The sequence below is a fragment of the Anabas testudineus genome, chromosome 1, assembly GCF_900324465.2.
Source record: "Anabas testudineus chromosome 1, fAnaTes1.2, whole genome shotgun sequence".
NCBI lineage: Eukaryota > Metazoa > Chordata > Actinopteri > Anabantiformes > Anabantidae > Anabas > Anabas testudineus.
The window spans coordinates 15,129,217-15,155,477 of NC_046610.1; the positions used below are offsets into that span (position 1 = coordinate 15,129,217).

Below are 26,261 nucleotides of genomic sequence, written 5' to 3' on the forward strand. Positions count from 1 at the left end.
TCAGCAACCAAAAAGGTTTCTCAAATGTTGCAGCAGAGTTCAACTAGGGGTCAAAAACTTCACAGGTTACTTCTGAATATCTGACAAATGCAAGTACATTATCACACGTGTGCTAAAATCATGTAGAAATACAATGCTTTACTTCAACAGCTGACCCAAATGCAAACAGGAAAACTTAGTGGATAAAATATGACCTTATCACTAACCCCTAGCGCACTGGATAAATTCACTTTAGTTCTTAGTACACTACAATATGACTCATTCTGAATTATAAATAAAGCAAACAATGAGTCCATTAAAACAAACAAAAAAAAGAGAACAAGAGAGCCAGTAACAGCCAAGAAAAATCGCAATTTATTAATATAGTCCGAAAGAAGCTCCATAATTCATGGAAACATTTTTTTTTTCGGTGCATGTCCTTAACAATCACATTCTATGAGGAGGAAAAAAAAAAAGAACAACATTAAAAGCCACAACTTTGTATTTTAGTTACAGACAATTTTCCTCAATGTTTTTTTTTTCTTTTTTCTTTTTTCAAAATAAAAGAGAAAAGGCAAAGGCAAAGTACCCTCATTCCCCCCACCCGCCCTCCTCCCCTTAAAAAACAGACAGCCTTAAAAGTCATGGGCTTTTTTTTTTTTTCAGTACAACCCACAGTGCTTTAGCAGAAGGATAAGCGCTCATTGGTTAAGGATTACACAGCATGATGAGGCAATGTAAAGTTTTGCTTTGCTAAAACATTAGTTGGCGGCGATGATGAGGAGGGGGGTGGGGTGGGGGAGTGGAGTGGAGGAAATTTGAGCACGAGTCCCCCCCAAAAAAACAAACAAACAAAACAAAAAAAAAAACAAGAACAAACCTACGTCAAACCCTGAACCCCACACTCTGAGTTGACAAACGGTCTCAGTACAGCTGCGGCCGTTTGGACTCTTCCCTCCCACTTGTGCATAGATCATGATCCTTTAAAAACCAGCTTTATTCTTCCACTTCAGCCTCTGAAAACCTTCTGTTACATATTAAGAAGTCTCTCAGCGATTGAAAACCTGTCACAGGAACGCATGTGGTAACAGAGACGAGAGATGATTAAAAAAAAAATAAAATAAAAATCCTCGCAACTTAAAGAACAACAAGTCCAAACATACAAATGCATCTTCTGTCACCGTCTTTTCGACAACCAAACAATTTCTCATTGTTTAAATGTAAAGCAGTTTTGTACGTAGATTTCATATGTAAAGCACTCGACTTTTTTCAAAGTTGATCCTCAGTCTTATTTGGTAAATATGTAACTTGCTACAAACATTTTTTGTTGCTTTAAACAAAACAATGGTTTTCTATATTCTGTTAAACTCATAACCATTAGTGCTTTCTTGGAGTTTAATTTACAGGTTTTTTTTTTTTTGTTTTGTTAGTTTTTTTTTTTTTTGTCCACACAAACATTAAACCTAGAAATGTTGGAGTTGGTATCTGGAACCCTGGCCTTCCTGAGACAAAATCCACATCTTTTATGAGTGTGCAAGATAGGGAGCAAACTGCGCTTTCGCCTCTAGACGACAAAATCACAACTCAATACATACAGAGATAGTCGCCGAAAGAGGAAAAAAAATGGAAATATGACAACACTGATCAATCCCAGAGTTCTGAAAGTAGCATAAATCTTCATTTTGCAATATTTCATGTCCATATTTGATGGAAGATGAAATTAGTTTTTTTTTTTTTACAACATTCCTGTTATAAATTCATTGAACTTCAAATGAAATGCTTGTAAACGACAGGTGGCTTTTGCAAAACAACATAAAAGATAGGCACCTCTGAAATGAGTCGTGTAACAAACTCACCTCCCACTTCATCCCTTTCCATATCTCCATGAAGTTAACATAGGGATTACTAGTCCTTCTACAGCTATCTATGGCCACAGTTCTTTGTTTTTTTTTTGTCTCCTTTTTATGTTTTTTTTTAATCTCATTTTTATGTTTTTTTTGTACTTTTACTTATTTATTTTTTTTTACCTCCATTTTTTGTATAATTGGAACATAATGGTGCAATACTCAATGATAATCCTTGTATTGGATTATTCCACAATAAAAGCCACTATAAGGTCGATAAAATTTTTACAGATAGAATGAGAAAAAAAAAAAAAATCCATTAAGTCCTTGAGTAAACATATACACGTGAATTGTCATGATGTCCCCTCTGTACTTAGACTCGTTTATCTACGATTAGCTGAGTGAGGGGTAGGAGACACTCAGTGCAACGTTAGAAGATAATAACAATATCCATCAGAATAGTTTGACAGAACAACAACAACAAAAAATTTTTTAAACAGACATAAAATATAACGTACTGAGTGGAACATAACAGCAGGCCACGTGCCCTGTACACACACAGTTTCTTGCGCACACATTCATACAAACATCTGACTTTCAAGCACACATCTACAATGACTTTGCATTTTTTCCCCCCAAAATTTTGTATTTGTAACTTTATGCAATACATTTCTGATATTCTCTAAAAGCCCCTAAGTGTACCTGTCAGATGAAGAGAACAAAAAAAAAAAAAAAAGTAAAAAAGAATTACTGACTTCACATTACGTTATTGGCGCTCCATGATTCAAGTATTTGTGTTTCAATATTTTGTTTTGTTTTGATATGTTTGTGACTTTTTTTAATCAACTGGTTACAATATGCATTAAACCAGGTGATTCAGTTTGGGCTTTTAGATAAGCTAATTAACAAATACACATATATACAGTACAAGCACTTCAAAGTACTGTAATATGTCATTAAAACCAAAACGTGCATATCCAACTCCATAAGAAAGACGTTGCTTTCAGTCAATCAAGTATCAGTTTACGCCCGACCCAAATTCATTCGTTTCATTTTTTTGCGGGGAAAATATATTTATATTGCTCATTTTCAGCTGTATTAAACCAAGACTTTTAAACAAAAAATGAAAGGTTTCAGAGGTTACGATCCAAGAAGTCTGAAGAAGTGATACCACACACTATACTCACAGTATATATGTATATATATATATATATGTGTGTGTGTGTTTATGTAGTGTATACATATATACTGTTATCTAGAACAGAGCTGTAGAGAGGAGAGCCTCTCAATGCTGGTGCAGCATGGGAAACCCCCTTCACTGTCAGGGTTCTCCAGTTAGTACAGGATGCTGGGAGGTCCTCGGCTATTGGGTCTGTCTGAGCTTGGATCAAGGCAGTTACAGAAACAGGCAATAGTGATTTTTGCTTGTGTGCTGCAGGACTGCAAGTCCTGAAAGGTAGCCTTTTCCCGTTTTCTTGTTCATTTTTTTAAATTTTTTTTATTTTTTTTTTTGTGAATGATTTTAAGACTTTGTACCTCTTGAAATGCGCCCCTCCCCTCCTGCAGATGCAGAGTGGGGTGAGTGAGGCTGAAACAGTGGGCCCAAGCCATCAGGGTCTGTGGAAATGTACAGTTCAGTGGGCCCGCTTTGAGCAGGACACAAACATAAAAACAAGATAAATACAGCATCCACAAAAAGGCACCCTGGCCACCAGTCTACTCCTTCAGATGGTGGTAGCAGAGGCTGATGACCAGAGATATTTCAGCTAGAAGTGCAGAGCTTTAACATATTATAGATCTTTTTTTTTTTTTCACTTAGATTTTTTAGCATTTTTAAGATTTTTATGTCAAACTTCATAAAAATGACGTTAAAATGCGATTTCATTTTTGGTTTTAAAAAAATACGTACCCGGGATTACCCATCATCAACTGTGCACTGTAGCAAACTTGAACCCCCCAACTGAGTAAAGATTTTCTCCTTAGTATGGGGCATTCCCCACAAACGCATGAAAAAAACATCTCAGTCATTTAAGGGTGTGATGCTGCCGCCCATTTGTTTGATCCCTCCTGTCCCCCACTGCAGCCTCTGCAAAGGTTATCAAAGCTCATCCATTCAGGGAATAGAAGTGCTCTCCATAAAGGTTACAGTATGACACAGCAAATTTATATTGGCACATGCTGTTGGCATCTTTACATGCAGTAATGGGCCCCTACACAGAAACGACAGGCCACCTTTAAGAAAAAGGATTCGGTACAAGCCTTTTCCCTTCCAATTAGGATTAAGTTCGAGGCATGAGGTTTGTACATACTGTTACGCAGATGGCCTTGTAATTTAAGACTTTGCTCTCACAGTAGAAAGGACAGATATGGAGAGCTGCATTTCATTCTTGGTATCATCAACTCCCCTACCCTGAGATCAAGCTGGACAAAAGTGTCTTCAGCGCAGAGAGAAAGGCTGACCTTTGATAAAGTGTACGGACTTTAGTACGTGACAGTGTTCTGGTGGCTTAGCCTGACTTTACAGAAATGGCGGCCATTCTGAAGTGCTGACAGGAGCGCACAGGGGTACGAGTGTTAGGGTTTGCCAAGCTCTGGGAGGAGTGCTCATTCCCGAGACAGGTTTGGCGTGCTATAACGGGCCCCAGCCTCTAGTCTTTTGCATAGAAACAGATACAAGGGCCTGTTGGTGCCTGGTCAGGGGAGGGCTACTGGGTCTGGTTGAGGTGGAGGAGGAGGTTAAAGTGTAGCAGCTAAGCAAAGGGCAAGAGGGGACAGCCTGCGGGCAGGTGGAGCAGCTTGGAGCGACAAACACCTACACCCATGTCTGAGACACCCTTTTTTTTTTCATTTTTAAAACACATCTCAAGATACTACCTGGAAGTACTACAGAATACTGTCAAACACAAAAGCATGATCAGTAAAAAACAAATAGACAATCAATAACGGTCTGTAGTATTGATCCTCGTTTTGCATTCAATACACAGGATGAACATACAGAGGCACCTCTGACCAAAGTGTTTCTGCATATGAACAGTGAAGGGCTAGTTCAGCAGCCAGTATTTTGTAGACCACTGAATGTAGACAAAAAAAGAACAATAGAACACACTGAAAAAATAAAGTCAAATGATCTTTTCAAAAAGGAAAAAATTAAAATCAAAAATACACTGGTAAAAATTCCAGAAATATGACTATTACGTCTTCCAGCTAAAGTGATCTTTGTGTCAAAGAACTGAGAGATGGGGGGAGAGGGCAGGACAATAGCAGAGTCGAGTCAGGGGTGGGGTCAACGGAGATGCCGTGTGCGGTGGAGCGCCGCGATTGGCCAGTCTTGATAGAGCTGCTGTCTTGTCAGACTGAGGGAGGGTCATACGAAGCCCAGTAGGAAGTGCTGCACTGTGGGGCTGCCGCTTCACACACAGAGGACCACGGCAGAGAGGCACTCAGTGGACACTCCCTCTCCCCACACCCCACTCTGACTCACCCTCCCACAGCCTGACTGACTGACTGGCCAGCAGGTGCCAGAGACAGCTGACATTGCAAGTCTAGTGCCTCCAAACAGGACAAGGCTAAACATTTGGAGTAACAGTGATGTTCACTTTGATATTGTTCAGAGAAGGAAAGAAAATCATAGACTGCAGTTTTTTCCCCAAAGTCCAATGGTACATTTCAGTTTTGTTTCCCTTCATCCTGCTACCAGAGGAACAACGGCAGACACATTTTCATCGAACAGATACAGTACATAAAGGAGCAGTATTTTTTTTTTGTTTTGTTTTGTTTTGTTTTCAGTGTTTTTTGCTGCTCCTTTTTTGATTTATTGAACTGCAGTTGAAGTGATTTGCTCTTTATAAGTGCTATGATAAAACCCTTTGAATTTATAAAAGTCTTAGTCTCTTCTGTTTGTACAGTACCAAACGCAAGGAACACTCGTAGGTCTACTGCATTAGGAGAAACCCCTCTTATTTGGTATTGTGCCAGATACCCAGAACCCTCCAACCCCGCTGTGGATTCAGTCTCTGTTGGGTGTGGCTGTGACATGCAGAGAGGAAGTGTGCATTGTTGTGTGCTCAGTTTCACTTTTCAGTACAGTTTGCTGCATGCACACTCACAACAGTTGCTTCTTCCTCTTTGCAGAGTTTTCCCAAACAGTTTCACAGGAATTGGTGGCCTGGAGGGAATCCAAGTTTTGAAAGGGGTAAAGTTTTTGAAGTTCCAAAGTCTTTTGCTGTAATCAGCAACAATAAAAACAAACAAACAAAAAAACTAAAAGAAAAAACAAAAGAGAAACCAGCTCCGGTGGACATCCAGTATGGACGGAAGAAAGATCTATGGCATATATTGCACAATGTAACTGTCACATGAAGGTGAAATTGTGTTTCCTCCGAAAACTGGCCGACCATACAGACCACTGGGCTTCATAACAAATCGAGCAATAGAAAATCCAACAAAGCACCAGTAGGCGACTGGGTTCCAAGTTCAAAGTGTCCAGAAGGTTCTGGGCTTGCAGATGTCAACGATTAGGTGCCACTTCACTTACATAGTTGAGACACACAGCGAGGCTGACAAAAATCTTCTCTCAAGCTTATATGTTATGATAGACATCAAAAAAAAAGAACTAGGATCTAAACCTACAAAACATTAAACAGCTGTGTCAATCCCTTTGAGAAGACAAATTAAAATAAGTAAGCTGATGATTGGTAGCGCCAGTCACGTGGCCAGGCCTTCTTACTGCCCAGTGACAGACGTGGTCACCAGTCGTGTCCTGTACCACTTGCTGGCTCAGAGGTGAAACTGTGCAAGATTTCAGCTATTTCTTTAGTTACAAAACAAACTAAAAAAGGCGGCTTGGGAAGGACCTGGGCCAGAGAGCACTTAAGGCTAATATTAGTGCTGAGAAACAAACATTAACATAACCAGTAAAGGTCTTTGAACCATATCATTGGCCATGGACATGCTGGGAATGGTCATTTTAAGTCTTATTTTGGGATGATTTCTTTTTTGGAGGGAAAAGGAAAGTCTTAGATGGCAGCTTTGATTGCTTCTCCTAAAAACACTTCATACAGAATGTCATGTATACTAGGAAAAAACTAAAAATACTTAAAAAGATTTCTTTGTGTTGTGTCTTACTTCAGTTTGTTTTATGATGCATTTCAAAATACCAAAAAGGAAAAAAACATTTATGTTTTTTTTCCCCCAAAAACGTAAACAAAAACTTAATAAAAGGACAAAAGTAAAAGAGAAGGACTGGAGTTGTAGTCTGTGTGTAGGGACCCCAACCTTCTGATTCACAATTCACAGTTCAAATTGATACTGATTATCACCACATGATTTGCTTGGGTTTTGCTCCTGTTCATACTGAATTTTTTTTGTATTTGTATTTTTTTTTTTTTTTAATATATATTCCACCTCACCCTCCACCGATGGCTTACATGACATGGTGGTGGTGAGTTGGCTGGTTAGTGTATCGTGGCATCATTTTACATGGACTCCCCGCTCAGCAGATCTCCAGGCAGCAGGGTGTTAATGGGGGTGGGGCTTCCTATCACACGGGCGTCGTCTCCGCTTGGCGGTCCCCACAGGCTGGAGTACTGGGGCACACCGCCCCATAGCAGGTCACCTCCGCTGGCTTTGCCTCCACCGCCACCACTGCTCCACTGGCCAATTGAGTGGGACTGCGCTGCCCCACCCATCCGGTTTTGATTGGATCCTGGGTTGGCCTGCCAGCTAGTGGTGTTTGCCCCAAGTGACTGGCCTTGTGCAATGAAGCGGTTCACCTCCTCCTCACCGGCAAACTCCGCCAGGATGGTGGTGTTTCCAAGCACACACCTTCAAGAAGACAAAAGACAAAATCAATGGTCTTACAATGAAAATACGACCAGTAGCAATGAACGGGTTTTCATGTTTGTTAAAATGTGGCCTTTGTGTAAAAATTGGGACATTAAACTCAATTTTTATGCAAATTGTCCTGTTTATTCAGGGTTTGATCCAGCTACAATGCTTTTCTGCATGCTTCCTTTTCTGCATGCTTCCTTTTCTGTGTGCTCCCTTAACCACATTTCGTGCTGCTGATAATGAAAAGTGGGTCAACACACTATGCGTTTTGTTTCCATGACAACCAACTGCAGTGGCTGTCACTATTAGCAAAACAAAATTAGGAACAAATGTTAGCCACTGTCGCCCACATTGGTTCTACAATGGTGTTTTCTTGCATTTTGTAATGATATTTTATAATTAATGTTATAATTGTACTAATAATATTATTGTAATACAGCTGACTACAGCATGACTCCCCACATACATCATATGCCTGCTCAGATACTAAAATAACACAGTCTGACAGTCATCCAAAAAGCTGAACTGTTCTTGGCATGGGAAAACACAAGTAAGAAATCAGAAACATAGGGCTTTCCCTAAAGTGTTTACTGTTGTCTGGTTTTTCCATCATCTATTAAGGCTGCTTCACTTTAATTAAATTAAGGCGGCGCAGGTTTATGAAATTAAATGGGAAAATGTATTCAATTGCAGTTTCATAAGGCCAGTTTGACTGTTAGAGACATTGCTCTGCCTTACATGTGCAGCGACTTCTGGGCCTTGGCAGCCTCGTCCTTGGAGCTGTAGCGCACCACGGCGTTCCCCTGTGTAAGGTTGAGGTGGAATGTGATCAGGGGGCCGTGCTGCATGCACAGGGTCCGCAGAGTTGAACCATCAATCTGGAACAGAAAACAACAGCTCAAAAAAAACAAACTACAATTTATTGTCTATGTTATTCATATAATGAATTCCGTCCACTGCATTTTAATTTTTTTTTCATATTTCTCAACACCGATACATGAGTATATTTATCTATTTATCTGTCAGATTTCTGTACCAGCTTTACTTAATGTATTGTGACTTCAATCTAGCAAGAATTAAGAGTATGTACTTGTGGGGTGAGATTTCTCAGCACCAGCCAGCTGCTGGTCCTGTTGGAGCTGTCTGTACTCCAAGTTGTTCCCTCTGTAACAGAAATGAAGACACAGTCAAATAGGTAAAGCAATAAGGTTTTACTGCAAAAAAGTAGGATAAATGTAAAATCAGCGCCTGAAGAGCTCTCTTCAAAAGCACCTGCAAGTACAAATTAAGTACGTGACCTATTGTATTTCAAGTGACGCTCGAGGTGACACAGAGTTAAACCTCTTGAAGGAAAGAATACGTGACTTTCTTCACCAACAACTCTATTTCCATAGACTTTTCTTCTCTGTCACTGAAAGCAGTCTTTTCTCTTCGATTTCCACTAATGTGAAGGTATCATGTCAAGATAAGGTCACATGTATGTTGTTTAAATGTGGCTTCTGGCAGAGCCGGTAAACCTCAAAATGTCAGTTTAGCAGGGCGTGTTCAGCATGTACTGTGCACAGCAAGTACTACGAGCACAGTCCCAGCTGTGAACTAGGCCACACCTATACATCTTCAGTTACTTTTGTACTAGCTGGGTGTGAAGGGATAGCTGTGCTTTCAGTTTGGTGAAAGTTGCCTTAAATTAGACTTCTTGATGTACTGTAGACAATATGTGACATGTAAAAATTACTAATTTCAGAAGCACTCCCAGCAGTAACATGATATTTGTTTTTGTATAACTAATTATCTAAAGAAGATTTGAGGAAATCATATCTATATAAAGAATAAAAAAACTCAAAGTGAAACCTGAGACTGAGATTTATATTAAATAATATCATATTTTATGTGAGCAGTCTACATAAACGATAGATAAATCATAATAAATCATAGAAACAGATAAATGTATTTCTGAAGAAACAGTGCAAGAGACATTTCCAATTTAATTAATTAACTCCTAACAAAACTGAAAACTCCTGAAACAACAAAACTTCATAAATGTGATTTTGAAGGGAGTGTTCACCCGAGGTGTAGGAGCCGCTCCAGCCCTGGGCCAGTCCCAATGAGTTGCCACCCCAGGTGGAGGAATGCTTGGTATTGGTGAGCCCTGGTGGGGGTCGAGAAGGAGCTGTGCTGCTGCGCGGCCCCTGAGGGACTTTCCACAGCTCATGGGACAGAGAGGCTTGGCTCTGGGAGATGGGCCCTGGCGACCAGGCAGACTTCATGTCAGACAGCTTGCCTTTAAATGGAGAAATAATGGAGAAAGAGAAGACAGTTGAGGGATTATCAAGTTCCAGATGACACTCCTTAAGGAGTAGTGTTTAAGAAATTAAAAAGCAATGCAAACCCACTGAACCCTAAACATTTTATTACTAAGAATCTTAATATAAATATTTATAAATCTTGCTTTATAAAGTCATTATTATTTATTGGAAATGGCTTATTTTAACTGGATCTGATAATCAAAATGTTTTAATTGTAAATTATACAAAACTTGAATGCAGGAGTAAAATCTTACTGTGTGCGATTTGTGTTTATCAAATGTATTAAATTTTATTAGTAAAAACAAAAAGATGTTAAAAGAAGAAATGTTTACAGTACAGCACATCATAAAGCACATTTTACACATAAGCAACAAACACACACAGAGTGTGTAGAGATGTCAAAAGTGGCTGAGGTGAGGCTTGTTCTTTTGTGGTTTAAGTCAAACAGTCACAGAGGGTTGAAGGTCATATTTACTTGATGTTGCTGTCATAGTAACAGCAGTGGTAGTTTGGGTATTACTTGGAGTAAGAAGGGTCATAAATACAGGTCAGGTTAGATAATGTTTAGCATAAGAAATGAGCCTAAGATGGTGCTGTATGTCTGTATTAAGGCTATTAGGGCTCCCACAGGGAGAGGAGAGGTTTAGCAGGTCCACATATGGAAGAGAGATACTCTGGGTGTGTACAAGAGCTGTCTGCATCAGAGAACGACAGAGTGAAAAAGCTAGAGAAGCCACGGTGTGGCCAGTCACTGCTGTTTAGGGGAAGAGAACTGTTCAGAAGTGGAGGAGCTGGGGAAATGGCTAAATGGTTGTAGAGTGTTGTGAGCAGAGAAAGAGAAAAAGAACCAAAAACAAGTAACTTTGTGTCAGTGTTCGTTTAAGCGAGGATTAGTTGAGGCACACATAACAAGCGAAAGACTAGTGATCCTGTGTGAGTGAGTGATTTAACACAACTACAGTTTTTTTAAGTTTTATTGATTGTCTAAAACTGATATGTTTGGCATTGTTTCTGTTCATACCTCCATTCCTGTCTCGCAGCAGGTATCGGTTGACATCGTGGATGTTGGTGTTAATCGTGGGCCCGCTGGGGACGCTGCCAGGGGTCATGTTGGGATCATTTTCTGGGTCGATGTTCTGAAGGCCTTTCCATGGCACACCTGGGCAGAACTCTAAGGGAGAAAAACATAGTGCTCAAAGAAAGAGTTAAGACGACAACGTCAGATCTAAAGGAACTTCTATACTGCAGTATCATGACTTCCTCATCGTTTAAACCATACACAGAAGTCTCTATATCACGGTTTTCTTCATAGTTATAATTAGACTGGGGCAACTGTTGCCGAAATGATAAAACAAATTACACAGTTCCTCTTATTTTAGCACATTTAGTGCTGTGTTTGTAGTGGTTTTCATGCCATTTATATATGGCATGAGTACTGATAACTGAATTGTCTCAACCCACAATATTTTACTTTGGTTGTTATAGAAGCTGCTGCTGTTGCTGAGGACCATGTCTATCACAATTACAGTTCATTGTCAGCTTTGCCTTGTCACAGTAATAAATGTATTGTAATGTGCAAATAATAGAAAAGATAATGACGATAATGAGAAGATAGATTATGTTTTTTTTAGATTTTTTTTGTTTGTTTTTTTTAGATTTTTTGGTGTTGCTTATGCTGACTTACTGTCACAGAGTCTGAGTCTTTGTTAATGACAAAAGGAGCATGTACTTTACCTACTATGACAAGTAAAAATGTTACTAAAAATGCCTAAAAATTTCCACAAAACTTTCTTGTGGAAGTGAAAAATGTGCAGCTTTAACATTTGTTATTTGCATCCTGTCCTCACCAGGGGGCCAGTTAATGTTGGTCCCATTGGAGATCTTTTCATTTGGGCTCTTGCCCTGGCCCCAGCTGTCTGGGGTCACCAGGGAGCTGGTAGGCGACTCAGAGCTGGATATTAGATTGTAAGGGCTGTATGAGTCCTCCAGCTGAGGGGGTTTCCCAGGGGGGCCCAGGGTAGAGGCAGCAGATATGGCACCTAGCATATACAAACACAAATGGGAGACAAAAAAGGTATTACTAAAATCGCTGTTAATAGTATAAAGCATCTGTTCCTTTTTTATTTTTTTACATAAATCATTGGAATTTCGTAATTATGTTGTATGTCAGCCTCATTTGACCTCACTTCTGTTTCTAACATCGGCTTTAAGAATACTTTTATGGACAAAACACTAAACTTTACATAAAGATTTAAGATCTTAAAATGTCATCGGTGTAATATCTTTACTAACTGATGCTATCGGCATATTTTAAGAACGCATTTACATATTTCCATTGCACAGGGAAAGAAAAATTAATGGCATTTCAAGTGTGGTTAACAGATACTTATCTGAAGGTGAGTTTGCGCTCAGAGTTTGAAAGAAGCCCAGAGTAAAACTTATCTATTAAATATGTTATCTATCTAAGTAAAAAGCGTAGGAGTCAACAACTTAGTATTAGTTAACCATTTACTCATCTCAAAACAATATACAATTCCAAAGTACTTTAGATTTTGGACTTAGAATTTCTATTAACAAATAGTAGGGTAAATAAAAAAAGGTTCTGGCTTCAGGGTTTCTATTTAGGTGAGGAGAGGTTTAGCAGGTTGTGCAACTGAATGTCAAATGCAAAAGTTCAAGCAGCTTCATTGCAAGTTGCAGGAATTGACACCTCAGGCTTTTGTGGCTGCACTAGTCTAACACGAGAATGAGCTTGCAGTCAGAATGTGTGAAGAAAAAAAAAAGTTCAATGAGAAAAAGAAAGATGCATGTGACAGCAAACTAGAGCGAGTTGTTGATGATTTTCTCTAAATTCTTGCTGAATTATGGATGAAACATGGGAGTTTGTATGAAGGTGTGCATGTTTGTCGGTGTCATTTTCCAACATACCATGCTTATTGAGGTTGGCCTCCATGTTTGAGGAGTTGCCAGGGAGGTTGTCCATAGAGTTGGAGTGTGTCCACTGGGACAGGCGAGATTGGGGCTGAGGGGGCTCCTTCAGGGACAGACCCCCAACCTCCATGCAGTTTACATTCATGTTTGGATTCAGTCCAGCTGCACACACAAAATTCATTCATTCATTCATAATATGCACATTAGGTATAAAATATTTTCGTTCCAGTTAACAAAATATAGTAAAAACAGTTCAAGGAAACCCCACTGATGCTCGTATGGGGGATGGAGGTATTTATATACTGCCAGAAGATGAAAGACCCTAAGTATGAATTTGCATAAATTCCTTTAAGAAAATAGCTGTGCTTCTGATTAGGCACATTCATTATATTAATTGTGATCAGCTGCATTGTACGGTATTGTAAACATGAGGGCTGCAGAAAAAAAACGGCTTCTTAAAAAGTGAATTATATTTAATCAGATAGTTTGAACAAACAGATCTGACAAAAATGTATTTTCCCTCTGTCCGAGACTTACAGAGAGGGTAGGTGCTGTAGGCGTTGGGAGAGGATGGCGGCTCTTTGGTGTGCAGAGTGTCAGCGAGGCCCGAAGACTGGTGTGGGCCTGTGAAGGGGTCCAGGGTTGATTTGCCAGAGCCAGGGCCTCCAGCAGGGCCACCAGGGGGATGCAGACCAGCGGAGGAGGACGAGGATGAGGAATGAGAGGGAAGTTGCTGCTGCTTCATTAGCAGCGCCTGGTACAGCTGACGTTGGTGCTGCTGGATCTGCTGCTGCATGTTGGTGATTGTACGTGCAACCTGAAAGAAAGAAAGAAAGAAAAAAAAAAGATTTGACTATTTGTTTTATCATGAAAGGCAGTATGCCCTCATCGACCAAAGAGGATGACAAAAGCAAGCATTTGTTGGCAAAAGCAAGATGGATAGGAAAATAAAGACACAGGGGAAGAAAGAGTTGGAGTTGGAAGAAAAACTGTTGCGGTTACATTAAAATAAGGTAATTTGAAAAGAAGTGAAACTACTGTACAGGTGGAAAGAGAAGTGACATGGAAAGAAATTATTATTAAAAGGTAAAATTTAAGAATTTAGATGTACTGGAGGAACTGGAGAGGAACTGGCTCAGAAAAGCATATCTATTGTAACGGGCAGACCATTATCTCTCTCACCAAATAACCATTATCTCAAAAAAGGGAACAAACTCTTTCTCCTTTTCAATAAAGAAGAAAGAACTTGTTGACTCACATTTAACGAGAAGTAACCTGTTCCCACACAGATGCATGCAAACAGGTCACTTTAAGTATGAGGAAATCCAGTGATTTTGTTCTGTTACATCATGTGACACTCAAAATATTTCTTGAGTAAACTGATGTTGTGTCATGTTTTTTTGAGTCAGTAGTCACACATAAAATGCATGACCTTTCTTATCATACATTGTCAGCTTTGTTGACTCACTTGCTGCTCTTGTTGTCTAATGGGGCCAGAAACATTGCGTTGCGCCTGCATCATCTGCTGCTGGATTTGTAAACGCTGGTACGCCTGAACAAAGAGAACCAAAAAGAAAATAAATGGAAATACATTAATTGAGGAGGAAAAAGGTGTTAGGTTTACTATAGGTGTTACCATATGACAAATCTTTTAATCTTTTTCTGACATAATCTCAAATGGACATGCTCCTAATTCGTCATTGGATGTAAATATTCAAAATGAAATTAAAAACTACTATCATAACGTTACAAAACCATCTTTTGATATTCTGTGCTTAGCTTCATCTCCTCTAAGGTTAGGACCAGGACTTAAAATGTCTAGTACATATTCCCTGCCTCAGGTCAAAAAAAGGCTGCAAACACGGATGAAAGGATGGATGCTGACTCACCATCTGCAATTGCTGAAGTTGGTACAACAGGGTCATTTGTTGAGGGTTTATTGGTGAAGTTAAAAGTGCAGGGTTCAGACCGATGTTTTTTGCTGCAAATTGCAAGAGCTGTGCTTGGACCTGGAGGGAAGGGAAGAATTAGGAGGTAGAAACAGAAGATGACAAGTTAGTCATGGCAAATCAAAACAAGTGAATAAGAGCAGCTTCTGGCAATGTAGGACTAGTAACTAGTGTTACACACATACACACACACACAAATGCAAGGAGGAAAACAAAACAGAGGAGTCTTGCAAAGTCAAGATAGAGTATAGTTATCTGGCAGTAACTTTTTTTGACCTTGTTTTCAAAATAGTCTCCTTTCTGAGTATGATTAATTATAATGACCCTACCACTTTTGGTTTCTGTCAAACATTTATCTATCTGTATTTAAGGCTTTGGGGGTCCAGCTGTGTTTCCTGGTAGTAATAAACTCTGTTCAAATGTGTGTTAGGAACTAATAAAGCTGTATGTTTCATGCCTAATATGTCCACATTCTATGTATCTACCTGAGGGGAGAGAAACTGAGGCACTTGAGCACGTAGACTAGGCTGGGAGGAGCTGAGAGGTGGCACTGGTGGCTGAGGAGGCTGCTGCTGCATGGCCCGGGCTTGTGCTGCTCCGCTACTGCCAAACATTCCACTGGGTATCTGTAAGCATCATAGAGGCACAGTGAAACTTCTTTAAACATGTTACTTCAAATTACTGAAGTCATTTCATATGTGGAGAGCTGAGCCACTGATTTGGAAGCAAACTTTTGAATTTGTGACCAATTCAGCACTGCAGGTCTATGATTTTAATGGGTCTATTCAATGCATGACAGAGTGCACTTGAATTGAATGAAGAAAACTTAAGTGCACTCAAAAGCCCACATAGCAATGTCTACAAAGTTTTTTCCAAACTTCAAGTGGAAAAAGACATTTCAAAACATTAACCTTCAAAAGTGTAACTTCACATTACCCTGTATGCACCAAAATATTTACTGCATGGGCAGCCTATACGCAGCAAGCATAACAGTGATTCAGAGCAGCTAGTTGTTTAGATCACGAAACTGTAACTATCTTGAATTTTCAAATGACCCCAAAAAATTGCCTGTAAAAGGCAGCTTCATCCATATTTACATTTCCATGTTGTTGAAGAGGGTTTTCTATTCAGATGTACAAAAGTAATAGAAAGCACACGCTTACAGTGCCTTTGTTTGGAATTCAAGGACATACTGTAGTTTTCTAGGCCATGGCTGCCTCTGGGGGTGATATTTGATAGAGCATAACTATCTAATTTCAATGGGCACTTCAGGCAAGGTCATACAAACATAAGTGAGCAATGCAAAATTGGATGTTTGGGCGAATGTGCGGGTAAGGAGGTGTTTGTAAAACAAATTCCATTTGTGCTGTTGCTATCATATAATTATATACACTGAAATCCTGTACAAAAGCAATACATTTTGAAATTATGAGTGTGAATTTGGTTTGTGATAAAAACTGAATAAGGTTTCAGTGTTACAGTGTGGCAGTATATGTGTTTACTCTTCAAATATATTTGAGTCTTTAAATACTTAAAAATCTGTGTATTAATGTTGCATATTTCTGCATTAGCTATTTTAAAAGTAAAATTTTCACTTTATATTGAAACAGAGTACAAATTAATGCTGCACATAATATTGTAGTTAGATTAATAAGATTAAGAGAACATTACAAAATTTACAAAGGTTGTTTTACTGTAGGTTTATGATCCGAGTTGTATGTGTTTGTTGTATTTTCCAACTCAAGTTGGATTTATTTGCATTGTGCAAGTCTTACCTGTCTGTTGTTCAAGTTTTGCATGGCCAGCCCCGGGCTGCTCTGTCCCAGACCTTGCCCAGGAAGGCTACTGTTGGCCAGGGGGAGCTTTAGGCTGGGGGAAGGCAGAAATGGTGATGGGGGGGCATCATCTGACAGAACACCATCCTGGACCAGGGTAAAAAAAAGAAAGGAAAGGAAAGTGTTTATTGTTACACATTGTGGGCATAAGTGATTATAAATGATAATTACAAATATAACAAAGTAAAATGTTCAAAAACAAAACTCCTGCAGTGCAAGTAATAGAAACTTTTGTTTTTGTCATTACATTTATAATTTCAAAAAGATCTAAAACCACGTGGCTGGTCAGCTGCTCGATAGTTTACCTTGTCAAGAAAGTTGGTGCGGTCGGAGGGGTCTTTGGAGAGTGCAGAGGGCCGACACACCAGGGGCTTGTTCATGCTGTTACTGTAATCAGACATACCCATGCCCCGTTTGTCCAGGTCTGTCTTCTTCTCCAACAGAGCACCTTGAAGCAAAAAGGTAGGGATTACTATTAAATTTAGACAGTGAAAGTACACTCTAATTACAGATTTGTGCATTTAATTGGATAATTGATGACTTCAAAAAAAAACATGTTTCCCCCGTGAAATGGCAACACATTTGAGCCGTTACATCGATTAAAACCATCTCATATTTTCATTTTTCAATATATACAAAAGCCAAACAGTCTATACAAATATGCTGGTGAACTTACTCATGGCCTGGTCAAGATTCATGTTGTTGCTCTTCAAAGCCTCCTCAGCAGGGTCTCTCTGTAACACATCAATAACATGCTCATAAGAGATCATGGTTTCACTGCAGATTAATGTATGTATTTATTTGCTTTCCCATTCATTAATTGTGTTTCTAGACTGTACATCAGTTCATATGTGGTCTAAATATTTTGCCTTACCGGAAAGCCCATGTCAGTTAGCTGTTTGATGAGACGGTTCATGATCCAGGTCTCATCTGGCTTGTTACCCATCTTCCCCTGACAAAGACACAATCAAAATACAATTTTTATTATTATTGTTGTAATTATGAATAAAAACAACCACAATTATGCCAGTATATTTATGACGGTAGTCAAGTGCATTATCTGACCTTGTTTGGGCCCTTCTTGGGTCCATTGCCCCAGGAGTTGCATGAGGAGCTGCTCTCCTGGGAGGTGGGGCTATTCCACATGTCCCCATCCTCAGTGTCCCATTGGCCAGTAGACATTCCTATTTCCTCACCCCCACCTCCCCAGCCATCTTGCATAGGTTTGGGGCCTGAGAAGGGACATTGTCAGACATCATAATAAAGACTCAGTAAGGATGTGAGAAAACAACAACATATCTAGTTGGCTACAAATGAGCCTAAGATGTACACTAAGTTCTACAAACTGAGAATAAACAAAACATTTCAGAGGAGCAGAAAGTAATTTTCAACCTTACCACTTGGTGCCACTGTTGTCATTTCACATTCTGCATTTTCCTCCTAACACCTCACTCTAACATTTTCAACACTGCAAACCCCCAGCAGAAATAACAAATACCTACTCAGGCGTTGAATTGCTTTAATCTCAGCAACATGACAGTAGCACAATCAAAAACATTGCCACAAATGGCACAGGTCTAAAGAAACCTCCTTTTTTTGTTCCCTTAACTGGTGTTTGTTAGATCACCCACTCTATTCTATAGGCACAGCCATGTTGTAATAGTACAGCAGCCGAAAGAAGGTCTGCATCCAGGAGTGTGATCAAAAACCAGTGGCACTACACACCCTTCTGCATCTTCCTGAAATTCAGCATCAGCATTTTTTTTAACCTACTGATGGCATCATACATCACTGTGTCAAATAGTGTTCATGTGTGAGTGTTACCTGGCTTGCAGGGTGCAGAACCTGGGGGTCCATTGGCTCTGCCATAGGGTCCAGAAGACTCGTGGCCAACATCTCCCCATCCTCCTACCCCACATGGGGGCTTTCCCCAGGCAGAGGTGCCATTGTCCACAGTTGATGTTGGAGCTGCTGGCTCTCCCCAAGCAGGCTCTGATTTAGGCTGAACACTGGGAAGCTCTCCCCAACCTGGAAGAAAGAGATGAATTCATATGTGAGACTCTTGATAAGTCACAATGACATGCTAATAGGAGAGAGCAACTATAAGCTTGTCAGCTGAGACAGTGCCACAATGTCTATATATAGAGGCCTTTCATGCCAGCCTCCTACTGACAGCAGCAGGTCCCTGACCGACTCATTCTGTCTCCTCAGGTGGTGCATGTCTCTGCATGAATGGATGTGCAAAAGGATGAAAGCAGCAGCTCAGGCCTGCCAGTGCAAGTTTACTCTCCATCTCTTCTTGCTTTCTCTTTACTGACTTAAGCAGAGATGGCCAAGTGTAAGAGTGGGCAGCTCTAATATGTCTTTAGGTGGTCATGACAGTCATGATGCAGTGCAAATAGCAAACAGCAGGGGGCAATGGTCCCATTCACACTCAATAGTAATGCTCTGCTATTCCTAGATGCATGGCTATTGTCTCCACAAAAACTTATTATAGCTGCAGCCAACTTAAGCTTCCTATACAAAGTCTTAATTATGTGTGCGTGATCATACAGAAGCCTACAATTTATATTAGACTACCTTCTTGATAATCACTGTGACAGAATTCTTTTATAAAATAATTTGTTTAATTTGACTTAATCTTTATTTGAGATACGTATGTACTGCATTTTTAAACATTCCAGTGTTGAGAATGATTTTAGTCTCTTAGCATCTTCAGATAATCAAATATTACTCTACTTTAATTACAAGCATAACAAAACAACACAGCCTTATTACCTGGGTTGGCAAGTGGGGGTCTACCCTGAGGACCTGCTGCTGGATGCGAGGCACCATTGTTGGGTGACCCATTGTTGTTTCCATGGTGTTGCAGGTGAGTTGGGGCCTGGCCATGATGGGAATGGTTGTGCATGTGATGTGCGTGATGGTGATTGTTGCTGCCAGTGTTGACAGAGTGATTGTTGTTGTTATTGTTAGGCATAATCATTCCACCATTCTTACTGGGAGGTGGGCCACTGTTTCCAGGGTTACTGTTGAGATTATTGCGATCCCACATGTTGACAGTTTTGTTGTAGGTGCTGGGATCACCCCAGGTGGACGTTCCATCGTCAATCTCCATTTTCCTGCGAATAGAGGGGGGAGATGGTTCTTCCCAACCAGTGGGCTCCATGCCCTGGTCCTGTTTGTTGGCATTGCCCCAGCCAGAGGAATTCTGCTTCACAGAACCAGGACCCCCCCAGGAACCAATGCTCCCACCTCCTCCACTGCCAGTGCTGCTGCTGCTACTTTCTTGGGGCTTGGAAGAGCCCCAGCCTCCTTGCACTGGGCCACTGGCACGTGAGTTCTCACCCCAGCCATTATTACTGACAGCAGGAGCAGGCTTACCCCAGCCTCCTCCTCTATTTCCTCCTCTGGGGCTTTCCTTCCATCCACCACTTCCTCCATTCCCTCCTTCTCCTTCCCACATACTGCTGGAGGACACACTGTTTTTGACCTCTGGCTCTCCCCAGTCCCCTGTGCTGGAGCCATTGATGCCCCCATTACCATTGCCCCAGCCATGAGAGCTTTTAGGGCCCTCTCCCCAGCCAGTAGGCTGGCTTTTTGTTAGACCATCATCCCAGCTGGGTGACTTGTCCTCAGAACCCCATGATGTTGTACACACACTTTTGGGACCATTAGTAGGCAAATGATCTCCCCATCCACTGGTAGTGCCATTAGAGGCTTTGCTAAGTGACTGTGTAGGTTCTCCCCATCCTGATCCAGTCTGGATTGGCTGAGGTGGAGGAGCTCCCCATCCAGAGGATGAAGATGATCCCTCACTGTCACTTTTTCCTCCAGACCCAGGCCTCTGACTAGGGCCAATGTTAGGGTTGATAGTACCTCCATTGGTGGATGATGGACCATTAGAGCTGGAGCCTCCTAAGGTGTCTGAGCTGCTATTGCTCTTTCCATCATCAGAGTTGGCTTCTTCCATTTCCCAAACAGTGTGCTGTCGAATGGGGGTCTGCCCCCAGCCAGAGTTGCTCAGCACCCTGGGGTCCAAATCCTGCCGAGGTAGCAGAGGGGTCAAATCCATGCTGGAGGACCTGTCTCTGCAGTGAGATCGACCGTCGCTGCTGTCTCCACTTCCCTCACTTGCTGGAGCCGTACCAGGCTGTTGGCCCCATGAGCTAAGTTGCTGCTCTTGACAGGAACCAGAACTACCAGCATCTACTGAGTCCCAACCTTTAGATGCATCTCCACCACCGGAGGATTTCCCCCAGTCTCCCCAGCCACCACTTCCACTACTCCCACCACCACTACCTTGACGGCCCCAGGCAGAGAGGCCTCCAGAGGGAGTTGAGTCCCAGCCTGAGTCCTTGGGGGAGTCAGCTGCCTTGGTTTCTCCACTACCCCATACAGAGCTGCCTGTTGTGTCCCCATTGAGCTGGGATGATTCAGTGGGTGACTGGCCTCCCCAGCCAGTTAACCCAGGGATAGGGCTCATTGGCTCCTGAGCTTGCTGCTGTTGTTTAGTGTGGTTTGGTCCATCAGTGTTAAGGTTAGCAGGTTCCATATTGAAAGACAAGCTTGTGTTGGTTGAAGGGTGTGGTTGATCATTTTCATTAGCACTCATCATGCCAACCCAACCTCCACTACCATTGTCTGCACCTCCCAGGCTCCCATTTCCCACATTTCCATTGCCATTAATACCCGGTGGGAGAGATGAGGAGTTGGACATGCCATTTGGACCAATGCCACCACTTCCCCCACCCTCATGGCCCAGAACAGGCCAGGCTGATGGATTGGCATTGGGATTGAGGTTCAAGTTAAAATTGGGAGAGCCCCAGTTATTGGGCATTCCTACACGGCCGCCATCTTGCTTACCATCTGAGCCCCAACCTCTACTACCAGCTATTGTATTGGCTGATCCAGGGCCTGTCATCATGTTACTATTAGCTTTGAGAGAAGGGTAGTGGGCCTGCTGGCCTGCAGCACCTGTGGCCATACTCAGAAAACTACTACTACTGGTGGTAGTGACAGCACAGGTGTCTGGATTAGAGCTAGCTGAGCCCAAAGGGCATTCTGGTGCTGCAGGGTGGCTGGGATCACTACTGCGGTTGATGGATGGCCAATCTTCTGGGTCACTTCTGTCAATCACTTTGTCCCAGGTGTTGGCACTGGAAGGGCTGTCAGCTGGCAATGCTCCCCAAAAAGAGGTCTCATACTGGGCACCAGGGCCACTCTGGGGAGATATGTCTAAGGAAAAAAAAGATGGTGGAGAGGGAAGAGAGGTTAAGTATAAGGGCAACAGAGAAATACAACACAGAAAGTTTGAGGAGATGAGTCAGTCAGAGACAAAAAAAAGGATGTTTTCATAGAAAATGCAGAAATGTAAGAAAAAAAGAAGGAATTGAAAAGAGTAGAGACAAACAGTAAAAAATAGAGAGGAAAAAGAAGGGATGGAAAAAGGGAAAGGAAAAATAAAAAAGGTCAGAATACAAAACATCAAGCAATACAACTCCTGTAAGTCTTGTGCACAAATTTTATAAGTTACACGTTCCATAATCCAACACTTAATCAGAATGCACAGTGAAGTGTGCCACATGTCACATCTGCAAGAGCAGACCCATATATCTTGCACTGGTGCAGCCAGCCAAACAGAAATATGGAAATGGAACCTTCACATTCTTTCCCTAACCCATCTTTCCTCTCCTCTACATTTTTACTTTTCCACTAGTCTTTTCAACTCATTTCATTATTGCTTGTTTTGCCTCTTACCATCTCCTCATTCTCTGGCAGCCCTTATCGATCACTCTCACCCTTTCTGCCCCCACCTTTCTCTACCCTTTAATCCCTCCTCCCCCATTCCCCTCTGTTCTCCTCTAAAACCCAACAGTGAGAGGCCCATCAGTCTCCATCGTGACTTTGTGGCTGGAGCTGTGAAGGGAAGCCCAAGTGGAACGCTGCTCATTTATTGGAATGAAACCAGGATGGCTTCTCATCCATCACTCCCTACGCTCCGATGAGCCTACTCCTCCTGAAACTGCACTGCTCTAAGTAACCACAAAACACTTCCTACAAGCGTGCCTGAATATACATGTGTCTCTAATGCTTTCACACTACCATGTCTCTACACAATACTGAATTAAATTTTATAGAATCTAGATAAAGTGTGGGAACTAAGTACTAGATGTAAATCTTTTCCTATAACTTTCAGATCTTTAAGCCTAATCTTCTAAATTCAGTACTACACTATCTGAAACACAGTTTTTCCAGCAATTTTCTAATTAATATGATATTGAACACAAGCCATTTCATTAGGCATAAAAGCATCCTATCAGATGGGGAACTAATAATAGACTAAGTCGATGGTGGACAGGGGTAATCAATCAGTTGGACACAGCTAATCAATGATCTTATTAATGCTCCTGGGTGAGAGCAGGGAGGGTATTGATCCAGCATGCAAACATCCTAGCCACTAGGCTGGCCTCATATAATGGGCTTAAAAACCAATGGGAACTACAGTTATGAATATCACTAGCACGCAGACCAACCAAGCTTACAATAGGAGAAATTTATCCAGTTACGTTTGAAAATGGTCTAGAGTTGGAGTGGTAAAACGGTAGATATGCACATTTACACTATTGTATATTCCCATGCAAATATAAAATTCTCAAACACACTGAATACACTGCTCTGTGCGATTCAGGACCATATGTCACAAACAGTGAACAAGCATTATTTTCATAAATTTCTGCCTACCCTTGTCAGCAGCTGCAGTTAGTGTAACTCACTGACCTTTAATTACAATGTGTTTTGTGATTACTTAGTGTTTGTAAAATATTTGTCTTGTTTGGTAATTAGGGTGCCTTACCTCCTATTTTTGCATGAGTTTACATCCGATTGTTGTGCGATTTCAATAATAGAAGTTTTGTATTCTATTACAAAATAGGCAGTGGTCAACAATAATAATAATAAAAAACTATTTGCTTCAGATGTGTGGAGACACACACACACACACACACACACACACACACACACACACAAGTACTGGTAGATATGTGGGTTTAAGATATTGCGTAAGATGCCACAAAGTCACTGTGAATGCAATTTTTACCCACACTTATCTCTACTCCCCAGGCAGCTTTATCGCACAGGGTCGTCAGTCCGATAGCAAACACATACACACAGTTCGACACCGGTTTGTAGTCCGTTTACAACCAGGTACAAAAAGCTGCACTTATTCTTAACAACTGGACACAAAAACAAGTCGAATGGAAACTTCCGAGGTCCCAAAAGACAGTAATCAATAATAATGAGGAATAATTCTGAAAGATATTTAAGTGGCATGGATACATTTCTTTTTTGTACCTTTTTTATCTTAGTTACAGTACAAATATTTAATTGTAGGTTCAATATCTAGTATAACTACCTGCAACACTGACTGAGGTGAAGCACTTCAATGGAACATACCCCAAACAAATAGTGTTTCCAGTCAATAGAGCTCAGTAACTTGTATGCATGTTTGTATGTATGTTTTTTTAAAACCAAGAACATAACAGCCCCTGATGTTACTCCTTTGTGCTTTGTCCCAGCTGTCTTCATGTTAGCCTGCCAACTAAAGAAAAGCACCATTTTATCAAACCTGAAACATAGCCAAAAAGCAAAGAGGCTGCAGCCTCAGGAAAATTTTGTTTGGTCAAACCCTCACAGTCTATCTTTCTCCCTCCTTCTCTTTGTCTCAGTATCATTTACACATTTTGTTTCCTGAGTATGAAAATAGGTTACATGATAAGCTAATCAAAGTCTGGAATACAGCCATCTTTTTCTTTATCACTTGGGTGACAGATACTATGATCATACAAAAAGAATATAACAAAAAATAAAGGTTTGGTGGACAGGTTGGTGACAAAACAAAAATGAAGGAAAAAATAGTGCATGTTGCCTGCAGTAGAAAAAAAAGGTCAGTTGGGGAGAGGGAGCAAGTGGAAAAATACCTGAGGACACAAGCACCATTCTCTTAGTGCTAACACAAATCCATGCTAGGATAGAAAACCAGCAAACATCCTCTGAGCAAGTCTACAGTAGACTACCAGGTCAAACCACAACATCCTAAACACCAATTCACTGCTATCACTGGGTTACTGGGCTGTATCTCAGCTGTACTGCATGTGCAAGAATTTGTGTGACTGTATACAACGCAAAGAGCAGATGTGGGTATCTGCTTCAACAAGAATGTGACATTTATCACGTGTACTGGATTACATTATATTATATTATACGGGTGCCTAGTCTACCTCCGTAAATATGTTCATATGAGAGTGTGGGATAGTGAAAGATACTCATATCCTTTCACCTCAACATCCCTCGACTGTACCCTTTCAACTCCCTTTACACACATTCCAACAGAAAGGTCTCGCTGGTTCTTGGCAAAGCAGTGATTTGGCAGGGGAGGGGGGTGGGGTGTGGGACAAAAGCAAGCTGAACATGAAAAACAAAGAAAAGGGGACAATTATTTCCATCCACCATCTGCAATCATGTGTCAGTAATGTGGTTGGTTGCAATTAGGAGGGCAGTCTGTGATTATGCCTCGTGAATGAAAAGGGTCAAAAATAAAAACAAAAGGGCCTTCAATGGCTCCTCATGCTTTCAACGGGGAGAAAGGCAGCCTTTTTGTGTTGATTTGTAAATCCATGCGTGCACACACAGGCCTGCTTTCCGCATAGAACCGGGACTACATCTAAATAAAATTTAAAAAAAAAAACCCTACTGATGAGTACACCAACAGTGCTTGTGCGGCAAAGGTGAAATTAAACAACAGCAACAAGACGTTGAAGCTATGTGAAGCCAGCTTGTGAGAGCTGAAGCAGAAAAAAGCATGAGATGAGCCGATAATGAGGCGACCTGCCATCATAGAAATGGGCAGGTAGCCAAGAATTAAATGGCTCCCCTCCCCTTTGAATGAAATGAAAGGCAGGGTGACAGAAAAACCGAAGGAGAGGGTGGTAGTGAGAGATGGAGAAAAGTCTTGGGGGAGGGGCTGGTGCTTGTGTTGGCAAGGGAAAAGAAAGGGAGATGGTGAGAGAGAAACATGAACAGACTAAGTGAGATGGTGTGGCAATAAATGGATCCTTTAGTCTGACTGTGAGCCACAGACTAATCTCAGAACAAACTGTGGGGTGACATAACACCAGAACCAAAGAAGGAGGGGACGTTTAGCAATGTTTTGTCCCCCAAACAGACCCTCTCCATCTTTCTTTGAGGGGGGCTTTATGCCCACTCACATCAAAGACTGCGTGTACTTGTTTTTCCTGGAAGCTGGGAGAAAAAGAAAGAGTGACTAAATGGTCACGGAAGGGTTTAAAAAGCTCATCACTCATGTTTGTTTACCTGTGCTGAGAGGAGAAAGAATGAAAGAGAGCGAGACCATGGTGACTTCCCTGGTTTCCCTGACAGAGCATGGATTAATGAAGCCACTAGGGGGTTGTCTCACTTGTTTGTGAATGTGTGTTTCACAGCCTAAGTGCATGGGGCAATCCGTGTCTCTCTGGCTTAACTGTAATACAGCAGTCTTAAGATAATTTGGTCATTTTAAAACATGAATAA

General features: G+C 41.2%; 1 protein-coding gene across 2 annotated transcripts in view; it reads right to left on the reverse strand.

Moving 5' to 3' along the window:
- Positions 1 to 331: 331 nt before the first annotated feature.
- tnrc6c2 (trinucleotide repeat containing adaptor 6C2) overlaps positions 332 to 26,261 on the reverse strand; it is a 49,735-nt gene continuing 23,805 nt past the window's right edge. For both annotated transcript variants that reach the window (XM_026360671.1, XM_026360672.1), the window contains 18 exons: positions 19,452 to 21,911; positions 18,498 to 18,701; positions 17,739 to 17,905; positions 17,548 to 17,625; positions 17,350 to 17,407; positions 16,979 to 17,121; positions 16,614 to 16,760; positions 15,324 to 15,464; positions 14,779 to 14,898; positions 14,358 to 14,441; positions 13,427 to 13,706; positions 12,887 to 13,051; positions 11,806 to 11,997; positions 10,980 to 11,129; positions 9,718 to 9,933; positions 8,743 to 8,816; positions 8,391 to 8,530; positions 332 to 7,646 (listed from right to left, as the gene is read on the reverse strand). In XM_026360671.1, the coding sequence (XP_026216456.1) occupies positions 7,298 to 7,646; positions 8,391 to 8,530; positions 8,743 to 8,816; positions 9,718 to 9,933; positions 10,980 to 11,129; positions 11,806 to 11,997; positions 12,887 to 13,051; positions 13,427 to 13,706; positions 14,358 to 14,441; positions 14,779 to 14,898; positions 15,324 to 15,464; positions 16,614 to 16,760; positions 16,979 to 17,121; positions 17,350 to 17,407; positions 17,548 to 17,625; positions 17,739 to 17,905; positions 18,498 to 18,701; positions 19,452 to 21,911 (5,168 nt within the window). In that variant the 3' untranslated portion in view covers positions 332 to 7,297. The remainder of the gene's footprint in view (positions 7,647 to 8,390; positions 8,531 to 8,742; positions 8,817 to 9,717; positions 9,934 to 10,979; positions 11,130 to 11,805; positions 11,998 to 12,886; positions 13,052 to 13,426; positions 13,707 to 14,357; positions 14,442 to 14,778; positions 14,899 to 15,323; positions 15,465 to 16,613; positions 16,761 to 16,978; positions 17,122 to 17,349; positions 17,408 to 17,547; positions 17,626 to 17,738; positions 17,906 to 18,497; positions 18,702 to 19,451; positions 21,912 to 26,261) is intronic.